At 39.7% G+C, this 15,227-nt stretch overlaps 1 protein-coding gene across 3 annotated transcripts in view; it reads left to right on the top strand.

Moving 5' to 3' along the window:
• Nucleotides 1-15,227, top strand: part of AKT3 (AKT serine/threonine kinase 3) — a 275,223-nt gene that overhangs the window by 245,187 nt on the left and 14,809 nt on the right. For 2 of the 3 annotated variants that reach the window (XM_059715991.1, XM_059715995.1), the window contains one exon: nucleotides 6,087-6,174. In XM_059715991.1, coding sequence (XP_059571974.1) covers nucleotides 6,087-6,174 — 88 coding nt within the window. Of the gene's footprint in view, nucleotides 1-3,823; nucleotides 3,891-6,086; nucleotides 6,175-15,227 lie in introns of those variants that run through there. The other variant, XR_009456103.1, reaches the window with a different exon arrangement.

The raw sequence follows: 15,227 nt of genomic DNA, 5'->3' as shown, positions 1-15,227 counted from the left end.
TGGCTTCACAAATGTTTTGGTCTTATAATTTTGTTTGATTTGGAGACTTGGCAGTTAATGGAACATACAGTTAATTACTGAAGCTGACACAAAATTGTCGGATAATTACTGTGGTCTGTAACCTTTCTGAGGCTTTTTGTTTGTAATCAGGGATTTCTGGGGTGGGTGGGTACATTCCACAAATTTAAATTTGCCTAATGTGGTACTAACATTATATGGTTTGAAATTATATTTTCTCTAAAAGTAATGCATTTTAAAGTAGACTTGTTTTACACCTGTGTAGGATATATAAGTTTGCCTTCTAGTGCCATATTCTCAAACAAGAATCTGCCTTACCATAAAGTGGTATCCATGTGTGTATTGTTTTCATTTCATTTTTGGGTGTGCATGTATATAGGATACAAGATATGGCATCTATAAATTGTACAGATCCCAAAGAACTGCAAAATGTGTAATAAGAAATAGGGAAATGTCTTATTCAGAGAGCTTACTGAAACATTTTTCTGAAAAGTTTTTCTGAAAAGATGGTACAAAAGAAGAAACAATGGACAAAGGTCCATTCTATTTCACTCTATTGAAGTCCTGGAAACCCATTAATGTCATCCACATTTAACACACTATCATCTTACTCCCAAGATTGGGTCACAAAAAAGCAACAAGAAAAGGAAAACCATCTTTCCACCATTCACACTGACTTTTTCAGAGACTCAGGCAGAGTGGAATAAAATCACACTTATGGGCTCCTATGGACATGCAGGGAGCCTGCTCCAATGTGCTCTGCTGGTGCACAGAAACTGACACGCTCCGGCAGCCTTCTGTGTCATGGGAATCAGCATCCCCGTGTGTCTCCATGCTGAAAAAATGACGGCGGGGTGCTTTGACATAAAAACACATCTGATGAGCTTTAGTTCAAAGCACCCTGCTGCCATTTTTTCAGTGCAGGGATGCTGATACATGTGACATGCAGGCGCTTTTAATTAGTGAGGCTCGCTAATTAAAGCACCCGGAGCCACATCCTGGAGCACGTGTAAAAATGCCCTATGTGCCTAAGTTCACTTACACATTTATATGAATACTTGAACAGGGTACTAGCTGAATGGAAAAGTAAAACTTAATTTCATGGTGATTAAAATAACGAGTAATGGACTGAACTGGAAAATATGGCTGCTTGCAGACATTTAAAACCAGACATTACCCGCACTGTTTAACATCTTCATCAGCGACTTGGACGAGGGGGTGGAAAGCATGCTGTCCAAGTTCGCTGATGACACTAAGATGTGGGGCAAGGTGGACACGCTTGAAGGGAGAGAGAGGCTGCAAATAGATTTAGACAGACTACAAAAGTGGGCAGACGAGAATAGGATGGGGTTCAGCGTAGACAGATGCAGAGTGCTGCACCTTGGGAGAAGGAATCCACAGCATACATACAGGCTGGGGAGTTCCCTTCTTGAAAGCACAGAGGTGAAAAGGGATCTTGGAGTCATTATTGACTCCAAGATGAACAAGCTGCCAATGCCTGATCGCAGCCAGCAAGGCCAGCCATACCTTGTCATGCATCCAAAGATGCATCTCTAGCCGGTCCAGAGAGGTGATACTCCCCCTCTATGCAACTTTGGTCAGGCTGCAGTTGGAGTACTGCATCTAGTACTGGGCACCACACTTCAAGAGGGATGTGGCCAGCCTGGAGAGGGTTCAGAGGAGGGCCACCCGCTTAGTGAGAGGGCATCAGGACAGGCCCTATGAGGAGAGACTGAGGGACCTGAACCTGTTCAGCCTCAGCAAGAGGAGGCTGAGGGGGGACCTGGTGGCTGCCTACAAACTCATCAGGGGAGATCAGCAGCAAATAGGTAGAGGCCTTTTCTCCCCAGCACCACCTGGGGTGACAAGGAACAATGGTAATAAACAGATGGAGAATATGTTTAGGTTAGAGATCAGAAGGCAATATTTTCCAGTTAGGATGGCCAAAATCTGGAACCAACTTCCCAGGGAAGTGGTCCTCTCCCTTACCTTGGGCAAATTCAAGAGGAGGTTGGATGATCACCTGTCTGGGGTCTTGTGAACCCAGCATTCATTCCTGCCTGTGGCAGGGGGTCAGGCTAGATGATCTGTTCAGGTCCCTCCTGACCCTAGCTACTATGAAACTATGAAAAAAACACCCCAAATGGCACTTTAAACTGGGCATGCTCCTGCACTGAGTTCAGCACATGCCCAGAAATGGCAGCACGTTAGTTAGACTCAGCTCGCCCAAAATCTGTATAAATTGGGTGCTTTAGTTGGGGTGGGGGGTTTGGCGCTTTTATCAAATAGCTGATTTAGATATCTAATAGCAGCTTTAGATAAAAGCACCAAAAAGCCCTGCTGAAGTGCCTGATCTATACAGATGCTGTGGAGCTGGGTAAAAGTAACATGGTACTGCTTCTGGTACATTTTTTTTTTTTTGCTTTGTGTTGTTTTTTAAAGTCTGCAAGCAGCCTATTAGATTAGGTTTGATGCACAATTATTTGGTGCCAAGCTAGCAGCTTTGTGCCGAAGTTGAGGGTCTGTCTGAATTTATTGTCCTGAGCTCTTAAAGTGTGTTCAGTAGGTGTTCACTGTTGTTAGTCTTGCCCAAAATGTATGAAAAACCAACTTGGGTTGGAAGATGATTACATTTATATTTTTCAGTTATCTAGTGATATTAAATTAATTCTTGCTGAGTTAACAGCAAAAGAAACTTGGGAAGCAGAAGCAAATCCTAAATTTTGGCCAGTGAGCAAAGATTAAAAAAGCCCAGGTAACAGAGTAACCAGTAGTTTTAAACTAAAGGCTTAGAAAAGGAACCACTCTTGTTGTTCTCTAGGGCCCAGGGAGTTTTCTTATTGCTACTATAGAAGAGAATTGAAGAGGCCTTGTCCTAGAAAAAAGATGGATGTAGAACTACAATAAAAGGATATGTTCAACTAAATAGTTATAATTAAAATCATGGTTTTGTGATCTTTAGTCTCAGTTGTACATGGAAAGCTAATCTGATCATTGGAAGCATGCTTCCAATACCTTTTCCATTGCTTATGTGCACAATCTAGATTTCAAATAGTCCCTTGGGTTTTGTGTGATTAAAAAGATATTAAGATATTTTATCCTTCTTTTATCAGTAACATCTTGGAGAAGTATGTCTAAGAGCATATGTGAAAATATCTGTCTACAGATTTCTGTTTTATTTTGCTGTTAATTCTGAGTCTTAAATCATGATTGGTCAGAGACGCATCAATAATGATAGTATGTGTTCATTCCAAGTAAGATGCAGGGCACCACATAGTGTTCTTTGTGTGAATTTACTGCCTGGATTGATTAATCCAGGTTGAGAATATCAATTTACAAATATCTTTTAATAGGCTGAGTGCTTGATGTGAACCTGCCTAAATTTCAGTTGTTCTGAAGTGACTACATTATGCCTTTGACAGAAGGAAGAAGTGAAATTCAAGCAGTAGTTCTTTGTCTGTTAAAACCTTGAATTGATTCTAACATGGGGTTGTATAGGGTCGTTGGGAGAGATCCTTGTGGCTTTTTTTTCTTTTAAATTTTAAGTACCTAAATCATAGAGAACATCATCCCACAGTAAAATAAATATTTATTTTTGTAGCAACTTTTAATGCTTTTTAGTCTCCAAGCATGGTATTCTTTTGTAAATGTTGATCTTTAGAGTTGACTACTCTCCCATAATTATTATTTTCCAATAAAACTATTTATGATAGATCCATATTTACCAAGCTACACATTTTTGGGTGCAGGTACATGGGGGTGGGGGGGAGGGGGGCTAACTGCAGCTCAACTTCTCTTTGCACAGGTAATCAGGGAAGATTTTGAGACACCAAGCTGGAGACGTCAGGCCATTCGGGTTCCTTAGCAGCCAGGTAGGCAGGCAATCCTGAGCGGGTACTCGGGAAACAGAAGGGGAATGAAGAGGACTCCATAACAAGTTGCTACAGAGCTGCAGTGCTGGTCCAGACCTATTTTTCATTTTTGTTGTCCACAAGGAGCAGCAAAGTGAAAATCACTGACTCTTTTGAATCAAAGACTCTTAATGACACTGATGACAGATTGAATAGTGAGTGACTTCAGATGTTAAAAGTCTGAGTTTGCTCACTGCTGTAAAAGTGAGTAGGTTTTGATGAAGTAAAACATTTCTCTTTTTTACATACGATTGCATTGCTGTGTTTAACATCATTTCTTGACGCAAGCAGATGAACAGTCTTCCCAGTTAATGATAGTCTTTACATTTCACTTTTTGTGAAAAATTACTGGGAAAGTGGTGTTGGAACAGACTGTAACTCTCAATCCTCATTAGTCTGGGTTGAGCCATATATTTACATAATCAATATAGGACTGATCTGTTTACAGGGTATTTCTGTTGTTGGATGCCCATAAAATGTTCACTTTTTACCAGTCTGGGCAATTCTTCCTTTGCTCACTTGAGGGACCAGGCAGGACTGGGACAAAGATTGTTTTAGTGGAGATGAGTTTTAATGGAGATGAATGGTACCACCTGAGAATAGAAAGGCCTCACTGTGCATTTTGCACTACTTTGTTTCATACCTTTTTTTCCTGCATGCGATACAGAGACAGAATCTTCAGATTCACAAAGAAGCTTATCCATCTGTTCTGCATCTAACCTCTGCATAGCAGTTACCTGACCATGCATTCTAACTGCCCATCTGCTGTGCTGCCAGCATGAGACAGAGACATATCACCAATAACAATGGTTCTGTTATGGATCCAGTTAATAATTTTCATGATTTATCTGTGTTGCTGATAGAGAGTTTACCCAAATTATAGAGCATATGTCAAGCTTACTGTTTGACGGCTGAACGTCTTAAAAAAAATTAGAGTTCATACACTCTCTGAACTGCATTTTCAAGTGTGTGTTTAGGCACTGTTTCTTTATATTTTGTATAGGTCATATATGAGGATACAATCACAGGTTGGACTACGCAACCTTGGAGAACCCATCCAGCCCCAAGATTCTGTGAAATTATATATAATTATTGTTACCCATTTCTTCCTGAATTCGCTGTTTGGGTACACATGCTAGCCCTTTGCCATCATGGCCTACAACCCTCAAGATTTTATATCTTGAGTTTCAGAAAGCAGTTGTGGGTACATGTAAATCTCACCACACTGGTCTTTGCCTTTGTTGTCTCCAAACTACTAGATATGTTCCACCTAAAGTAGCTTTTGAAAAAAAGTTGAAGATTTCAATTTAAACCTGTGTGACCATCTTACATGTGTGTTCTGTAGTCTGTATTGACTACCTTTTAACCCATCAGATTAAAATTGCAGTACCATTTACTCTTGTTTCTGTTTCTGTTGGTCTAGGACCCAGTTACCCATAACTTTTTTTTGTGTCCCATTGCAGCAGTTAAGATTGGTTGAGTTTTTTTCTTGAAGCTTCATTGTCTTATGCCACTAGCCAGGCATACTCAACAACAAGCTCCTACCCATGGAATTCACTCCCTCGGATGGTTTGCCAGAGTCTGGATTTGGCAAGCTTTAGGCCACAGTGAATAGTGTGGTTATTTACAATGGCCTTTAAATAACCTTCTCAGCAGGCTTACAATTTATTAATTTATACTAATTGACTCAGATTGAGACTATTTTATGGTAATTGGTTAATTGTTACAGCACCCAGATGCTACAGCAGTGGGCACTGTATAAAAATGTGTAAATTGTTATTGATTCATGTCTGGTACTTCCCTGGCAATTTTTTACAATAGAGATGTTTCTTTATGCTGCCATGTTACAGCACTAGTCTTTCACTGAAACTAAAGTTAGTTACATTTTAAAGTGAGTAATTTGTGAGTGAAGCTTGGCATACACAGTTATAACCAGGGGAGTGGGAATAACCAAATAGCTGATTTGCCTAGTGGCATTGTCTCATTTGCCTTTATTATCACCTCCACTATCAATATCACCTAAGTCTAGAATTTCATGCCAAAAAAGATAAGAATTGTACCAGAACATTAAGGATCAAACTGTTAACCTACTACCAATTATAATAGTGTCTAGTTTTAAAAATATTTGGGTAATATGTAATTTTTTTCTCTTCTCAGTCTTGGTGGGGGCCCAGATGATGCAAAAGAAATTATGAGGCACAGTTTCTTTGCTGGAGTAAACTGGCAAGATGTATATGATAAAAAGGTACGTCTTCATATAGCAGTCAATTGTCTTGTTTCTGTGAGACAGTCAACTGATAGTTGACTCCGTCATTGAACTTCTACTTTATAATAGTAAACAGACATTTCTTTGTTACTTTTTAAATGATTGTATACCAGTGGTCAATTTAATTATTTTTTTCAATATTCTTTTAAAAATTTGGCACAGTTCTAAAACATGTCACCCAAGATAGGAATACAGTTACTAAAGATTTTCTTTTATTTAAAGGTTCAGGGTTTTCCCCCTCCATTTTTTCTCCAAAGCTGAGGTAATGGCCCAGTTTTATTTTTATTTTCTGGCCAATGTAAGACTAATTTTGTCTTGTTTGTTGGTGAGAATTATTGCTTTATGAACACATTACAAATTAAAAGGAGGTACAGAGGAATGCAGATGGCTTGAAAGAATACTCTGGGGTTTTTTAAATAAAATGAGACAGAGAGAGAGAGTGTCATGATATATAAGTGTAGACCATGAGTTTAATTATCTTACAGCTCTATAAACTGGTAAAGATACTGGCTACACATGAATAGCATCTCCAATCCTTTATTTGTGGCAGTTAGTGGCAGAATAGTTCAGGTTTCTTCTTATAGCTACAGAGCAATGAGTTCAGGGCCTACTTCTGGATTTTTGCTTAAGGCTGCTCCGCATTGACCTAGCTGTAAATAGGTACTTGGTTATTCTGGCTGGGCAATTGAAGATAAGTGGATGTAGTTTTAACCACATTGTTCACTTGGTGCTGGTAGCTATAGAAATGAATTCACCTTAGGTGCATGGGCTTAATGTGCAGTTAGGTCTGGGGCGGGCCTTTTTTGGCTTTGAGTTTTTTACTTTCTTCATAATTAATCTAACTATTGATATTTAGCATTTTAATGATAAGACTTCAGTTTTTTTAGCTGGTTTTTATTTAAACACTGAAGCCTAGATTAAAGGGATACATAACAAATAGGCATTCTGTAATTTTTTTATTTCCAAGGAGAAGTCAGATTTTTAAAGATGTACCTAACATAACTAGCATAACGTTTAAATACTAAACGAACATAACCCAGAAGTAAGCGGACATATCTTCATTAATTTCAATGTAGTTATACTTGTTCACACTAGTGACTTAACTCACAGGGCCTTGTCCGTTGTCTCCTCCTGCGACTCTGGTGATTTTTCAGACGATTTCAAAAAAGTTGTTTATTTTAATTTAGAACTGAGACTGCATTTGACATGTATGTTTTGGAAGTGTGGACGGTAATATTTTTATGGCTTTAAAGGTACTTATGTGTTATAGGTCTTTGGTATTTTGATAGGGTCATTTGCTTTTTCCAGTCATTTTGTATTTGCTGAGCTCTCTGCCAAATATGCCATTTCTCTTATAGGATACATTTTCTTTCTTGCTTGGTTTTGCTCGAATAAAGGGAAAATAGAAACCACATGTAGAGACAGCATATGCTCATACTACAGTGCCATATTTTTCACTTGTTGCTGTATTAGAATTTGAAAGCTGACTGTGTGGTTGTGGTTGGTGTGTTATTTCTCTGCCAGATACAAAAGCTAGAATAGGAATCTACGTGACATTAAAGCTATTATTGTGTTCCACCTTGGTTTATTTCTTTTCATTTTTCATTATTGTAAGGGAGTTTCTTTTTTCTGTTTTTTATGGATTGGCAAGTTACAGTTTAGAATGAACCAGTACAAGTTATATTTAAACTTGGACTAACACTGGTGAGATTAATTTGGCCTTGTTTTCAGTAACCAATTTCAAGAATATTTGAGACGGAGGGTTCAAGGTTCCTGGGCAGGACATGCTATTGCCATGGTCTAAGCAAAATTTTAGACACCTAATGTATGGAATGATATTTGGCCCAACAAGTCTTTATTATTAGATGAGTTACTTTGGTCCAGTAATATAAAATATGTTTCAGAGTACTGAACAGTAGAAAATTATTTAGAAAATATGAACAACCTTGTAATGGTAAAAAAATTGTCTGTCTGCAAATTACAATTATTTCATAGTTTCATATGAAATATATGAAACTATGAAATATAATTGTATTATATTTATTATTCGCCCTTATTGTTCACCAGTGATGGATAGCATGAAGAACTTGAATTGAACGGGTGTGAGAGTGGGTTGTTCTTTCCCAAACTCCACCTACATTGCCTGGCAAAATGAGATGCCATTCACAAAGGATTGTTCAGATGTTCAACATTTGATTTTTTTAATGCTATTTGGGGCTCTTTAGACATATCCCTTCCTCACTGGAGTTTGGAAATGTCTTGGGCAAGCATACAGTGAGGGACAGATGACCTTTAGACCTCAGCTACTAGAGACAAAAGATGAATTCAAAACTGAATTATTCTTTAAAAAATATTTCTAGTCTTCATAATTACAAAACATAAAAAGTGTGAACTTGTAGCTAATGCAGGGACATATACTTGAGTCTGGAAAAATCTCTAGTGGAGAGAGAATCAGCATCCACTAGAGTCAGAGGGAAGGGACCTCCTTTAAAATTCCTACCAGAACAGACCGGGCCCTTGCTGGTTAAAGCGGGTGCTTTATTGCTTTTCTGTGCTTGACTCCTTCCCTCTGGACTTTTAACTCTACAGGTTAGACATGGGGGCAGGCATTAGGCAGGGAAAATTGTATTAAGATACACTGTGCCCCACTGCATGTTCTATTTTTTGAACCAGAAAGACCGTAGTTGCCTCAGTGTAGCATTGTATGCATGTGCTAGTCGTTGAGGAAGCAGTGTTGGAGTGGACATGGTGTGGTTCAGTATGTTGCTCCCTCACTGTAGACTATATTTTCCTGATATGGATGCAATTCTCCTTTTTTACATACAGTCACTAGTATATAATAGAGTAATAGTCAACAGCAATAACCCCTGGGCGTGACATGGCTCAGCTTGAGCTTTGGTGACATTTACTTACAGAGTCTGTCTTGAAAGATTGGTTATGCCTCTAATCTCATAAGCATGCAGTTGAGATGTAATATCCTTTTGTATAACTGTACCATATTGTTTTTGTATACAATATACCCCCAAAAACATGCACCTTGATTTTGGAGAGCAGAATATAGGAAAAAAAGATTTTTTCCAGAGTCATGGCCAACTGTATGACAGAGTAAGTTCTTCTGGAAACAGGAATCCCAAGGGATAGTCTGGGTAACAGCAGGCAGCAGGATTTTACTGGTGTGGTAGGTGGCACTGAAGCTTTGTTTGTCAATTCCTAATTTTTTACAAGAATTCTACAGAAACTAGTAAATTTCTGTAGAGGTTCATCATCTAAAATTGAGAGTGTATTTTCACAGGGCTTACAAAGTTTGTGTACATTGGTCAACACAAGACCTCAGGGATGTGCGTAAGATGGTGGCTCAGAAGTTTTAGTTGGTGTTTAGAAAAAATGAATTTAGATATAGTTGTGTGGAGTAGATCAAAAGGAGGGGTACATAATTTTAACTTGGTATACCTGAAGTCTAAATATATTTATACAGATAGTTGTGATGACATAAATGGTACTTAGGAGGAGAAGGTAAACTATCTGAAAGGACCTGAAAGAGATTTCTGTCCACTGTGCTCTGTATATATCCTTGTCTGTCTCATACTTAGTTTCTGTTGTGCTTTTTCATGTTTTTTTGGGGGGTGGTAAGTGGGGTAGGTGGGAAGGGGCAGTTTGTATTGGTGTATATAAATATCTATCTATTACGTAGCCACACAAACTACTGGTGTTGTCATAATTGCTGTTATGTTTTCCTATATAGCTATTATACTATGAGTGTCTGCTCTGGCTTTGGAAGATGTTGAATATGAATAGTACTATGTAAAGTTGTATAAAATTAGTCCAAATACATCAACAAAGTTATTTTGTATTGAGGTCCTCCCTTCCGGTTACAGCCTTGGAGCTTTGTGTATTTTCTTGTTTTATTTCCCCAACTATCTGGAATGTTGGCATAATTTCTAGTTTCATCAACTGACTCATTTGATGTTACTGATAGACATCTAAATGCTTAATGTAAAACCGTCTGTCTACTCAGGATGGAATCCGACAACACTGTTTCCTTCCATTATGAAATGTCCCTGTAATTGATAATGTTTGTTTTAACAATGCTCATGGCAAACGATCATCTTCTGTAGTTACTTTTTTGCTCCCTTAAGATCATGCAGCATTCCGCTTTTGCATTTGATAAGGAATATTCTGAAGTGTTTTAATAACCACTATTGGTTTAAACAGAAAAGGTATGTGAGGCCTGATGCAAAGTGCACTGAGGTTAGTGGGAACGCTTTGGTTAACAATTGACTTCAGTTCACTTTGGCCTTGACACTTGTTAATGTAGTGTAATTTTATAGAAAAACCTGTAGAAGAACCTTGCTTTTTTTCTTTTACTTACAAGAGCCATGCATTGCTGTTTATTTGTATCACTTACTTGATCTGGACTCTGTCATCTTGTGTTGTTCAGTAGAAATTATTATGGGACCATAGTGGTTAGAACATGAGGGAGGCCCAGCTCAGTTCAGGATACAACCTTCCACATAATGCTTATATCATGAGTTAACTCTATGTCCATTACTAGAGAACTGTCTTTTACTGAGCAGACCTGGGTGGGAAATGCTTCTAATGGGGGTGTATATCCTTCAGTTTCTCTTCTTAGACCTTCGCTTTGCTTAAAATAATTAATTATTTAGCTTGAACCCGGGTTTCCTAATTAGTGGGCTGTAGAGTCAGTCTAACCTCTGGTCCAGTGAGCACATACTTATTTATTGACCAGGAACAGCTCCAATGGGAGAGATTGAGAGGTAAACTGTGTAAGGCACTTGGATCTCCCACTTCTTAGGTGGGTGTACCGACCACCAGGAAATGCCATACTGGATCTGGTATTGGCAACAGGGGATGACATGATAGGGGATCTCCAGATCGGTAGCCATTTGGGAGACAGTGATCACCTAATAATAGAATTCAACATAAGACGTCGAGTGGGTAAGGTAACTAGTAGGGTGAAAGTGCTAGACTTTAGGAAAGCTGATCTCAATGAACTCAGGCGATCAGTCAAGGACGCACTGCAGAGTAGGAGTTTTGAAGGGATGGGAGCCCAAGAAGGGTGGCTGTGCCTTAAGGAAATGATCCTTCGGGCACAAAGCAAGACGATCCCCGAGCGAGGCAAAAGAGGGAAAGGGGCCAGGAGGCTTCCATGGCTGACCAGAGAAATCCAGGGCAGCCTAAGGGCCAAAAGGGGAGCACATAAAAAGTGGAAACAAGGTGAGATCACTAAAGATGAATATACCTCCTCTGCTCGTGCTTGTAGGGAGGCAGTTAGGCGGGCCAAAGCTACCATGGAGCTGAGAATGGCAACCCAAGTAAAAGACAACAAGAAATTGTTTTTTAGATATATTGGGAGTAAAAGGAAGGCCCAGAGAGGAATAGGACCGCTGCTAAATGGGCAGAAACAATTGGTGACAGACAGGGGGGACAAGGCTGAACTCCTCAACGAGTTCTTTGCCTCAGTGTTCCTAAGCGAGGGGCACGACAAGTCTCTCACTGGGGTTGTAGAGAGGCAGCACCAAGGCGCCAGACTTCCATACGTAGATCCTGAGGTGGTGCAGAGTCACTTGGAAGAACTGGATGCCTTTAAGTCGGTAGGCCCGGATGAGCTCCATCCGAGGGTGCTGAAGGCACTGGCCGACATCATTGCAGAGCCACTGGCGGGAATATTCGAACGCTCGTGGCGCACGGGCCAAGTCCCGGAGGACTGGAAAAGGGCTAACGTGGTCCCCATTTTCAAAAAGGGGAGGAAGGAGGACCCGGGCAACTATAGGCCAGTCAGTCTCACCTCCATCCTTGGTAAAGTCTTTGAAAAAATTATCAAGGCTCACATTTGTGAGAGCCCGGCAGGGCAAATTATGCTGAGGGGAAACCAGCACGGGTTTGTGGCGGGCAGATCGTGCCTGACCAATCTAGTCTCTTTCTATGACCAGGTTACGAAATGCCTGGACACAGGAGGAGGGGTGGATGTCATATACTTAGACTTCAGGAAGGCCTTTGATACGGTATCCCACCCCATACTGGTGAACAAGTTAAGAGGCTGTGACTTGGATGACTACACAGTCCGGTGGGTGGCGAATTGGCTAGAAGGCCGCACCCAGAGAGTCATGGTGGATGGGTCGGTCTTGACCTGGAAGGGTGTGGGCAGTGGGGTCCCGCAGGGCTTGGTCCTTGGACCGATACTCTTTAATGTCTTCATCAGTGACTTGGACGAGGGAGTCAAATGTACTCTGTCCAAGTTTGCAGATGACACAAAGCTGTGGGGAGAAGTGGACATGCCGGAGGTCAGGGAACAGCTGCAGGCAGACCTGGATAGGCTGGACAAGTGGGCAGAAAACAACAGGATGCAGTTCAACAAGGAGAAATGCAAAGTGCTGCACCTAGGGAGGAAAAATGTCCAGCACACCTACAGCCTAGGGAATGACCTGCTGGGTGGCACAGAGGTGGAAAGGGATCTTGGAGTCCTAGTGGACTCCAAGATGAACATGAGCCGGCAGTGTGACGAAGCCATCAGAAAAGCCAATGGCACTTTATTGTGCATCAGCAGATGCATGACAAATAGGTCCAGGGAGGTGATACTTCCCCTCTATAGGGCGCTGGTCAGACCGCAGTTGGAGTACTGCGTGCAATTCTGGGCACCACACTTCAAGAAGGATGCGGATAACCTGGAGAGGGTCCAGAGAAGGGCAACTGGTATGGTCAAGGGCCTGCAGACCAAGCCCTACGAGGAGAGACTAGAGAAACTGGACCTTTTCAGCCTCCGCAAGAGAAGGTTGAGAGGCGACCTTGTGGCTGCCTATAAGTTCATCACGGGGGCACAGAAGGGAATTGGTGAGTATTTATTCACCAAGGCGCCCCCGGGGGTTACAAGAAACAATGGCCACAAGCTAGCAGAGAGCAGATTTAGATTGGACATTAGGAAGAACTTCTTCACAGTTCGAGTGGCCAAGGTCTGGAATGGGCTCCCAAGGGAGGTGGTGCTCTCCCCTACCCTGGGGGTCTTCAAGAGGAGGTTAGACGAGTATCTAGCTGGGGTCATCTAGACCCAGCACTCTTTCCTGCTTATGCAGGGGGTCGGACTCGATGATCTATTGAGGTCCCTTCTGACCCTAACATCTATGAATCTAGTTTTGACTGTTCTGATTTGGGAGATTGTCTCCCATCTTTTTCATCTAGAACCTGGGATACTTTTTCCAATTAAAGTTTTGCTGCCACTGAAACCTTTCTCTGGCTATTTAGGGGTAGGTTAGTCTTTCTCTCAAATCTATCATAGATGCAAGAAAAATGGAAAAAATACATAAAATTGGTATATTGCCACCAAAACTAGATCTTTTCGTGAATCAGCATTATCTGACCAAAAAGTTTGACCAAAAACTCCCTTCCAGTTGTAGTACTGAGATTGTTAATATAGTATGTCGTCTGCTGATTAATATAACTTCCTTTTGCATATTTAATTCTACGTTGATTTACCTACATTTTTGAAAATGATAACAGCTTCTTTAAAAAGAGTACTATAATGGTGGCATTAAGATTTTGGGTAGAGCAAGTCATTTGATTTCATACCATTTTTACTATTTTTTTTTTAAAAGATTATTTACTTTTGAAACTACAAATTTAAAATGAAAAGAATGACAAACTCTGGAATGTTTTACAGGGATAATTTGCTTTGGAATATCCTTTGTTATGAAGGCAGGTTTTCTTGCAACTACTTTTGATTTAATAATCATGTGGGTTTTTTTGTTCTCATTTTTTACATTGACTGTGTTGTACATTGAATTTGGGAGAAGGGGCATAAATACTGTGGGGGGAAAAAACGATAGTTGTTTTTTTATAAAAATGAAGGACTGTATATAGTCCTTAGGTTTTTTAAGTTAAATATAGTGTCATTTATATTTGGGGGATTAATTTATTTCTGTCTACAAGTTCAGGATTCTATTTTGCTCGTAATAAGATGAATATGGATAATTGCAAATCCTTTGTTATTTTTATATAGTATTTTCCATTCAAGAAAATGTAAATGAAAATCATATTTGTTTAGTAAAATTATAATTGCATATATAACACCTTTTAAAATATGTGTTGCTAAAAGACAATTTTAATTGTTTCAATAGCGTGTGAAAATTCTGGTCAAATAAAATATAGCTATATAGATGAGGCATGCAACCCAGAAGGATAAAACGTGATAAAGAGAGAAACAGATGGAACTCTCCAATTATAATTTTGTGTCGAGGAATGAAAGGGTTACATAGGTATAACTGCTAGCAGAATTTGATCCAGTGACTAAAAAGATGCAGGAACCAGATATGTGATACTCTTGTATTTGTGTGTTCCTCAGTACCATAGACTGTATTATCTTCTGCCAACGAGCACAAATTCAATAAAAACATATTCTGGGTAGACACAAATATGAAAAGATCTGGATAGAATCTTTAGGGGTTAGATTTGAAACAGGAGTTCACTTGTGTGTGAGGTCTATTTTCATGTGCCATTCATGGACTCGAGCATGCTCAAGATCATTCCTTTCATTTCCACAGCAGGGTAAAAAACTGTTCAGAAAATAAAGTAGAAGCTTTGTCCATTAGACATTTGTCTGGATATGCTACTCAAAAAATATTTCCCAATGTATGGCTAGATATAGAAAATAGTTACTGTGTCATTCTGGTTATACAGTGTAAATGTGCTAGACATTTGCTTCCTTTTCAGAACGATTCTGTTTGTGGATTGTGCAGTTTTTTCTTATCGAGGATCAAGATACTAAGTTTTCTTCACCCTTTAAACAAGAGCTGCTTGAAGGGAGGTACTGAGGAACTTTTAAAAAAGTGCATTGGCTATGTGGTAATTTAACAAAGGCTCTAATTACTGCAAAAAATACCACTAAAAGAAGTTTACATTTTGCATTTTATAAAAGTCTGTTATAAATCATAAAGCTGCATATCAAGCACATCATAGACTATAGTATATCAGTATTTTTGCTGAAGCATTGATTTGTAATTTTGTTTTCTGTCATGGAGTAA

The sequence above is a fragment of the Alligator mississippiensis genome, chromosome 1 (genome assembly GCF_030867095.1).
Source record: "Alligator mississippiensis isolate rAllMis1 chromosome 1, rAllMis1, whole genome shotgun sequence".
In the NCBI taxonomy this organism is placed as follows: domain Eukaryota; kingdom Metazoa; phylum Chordata; order Crocodylia; family Alligatoridae; genus Alligator; species Alligator mississippiensis.
This window is presented reverse-complemented; position numbering and strand designations above follow the sequence as displayed.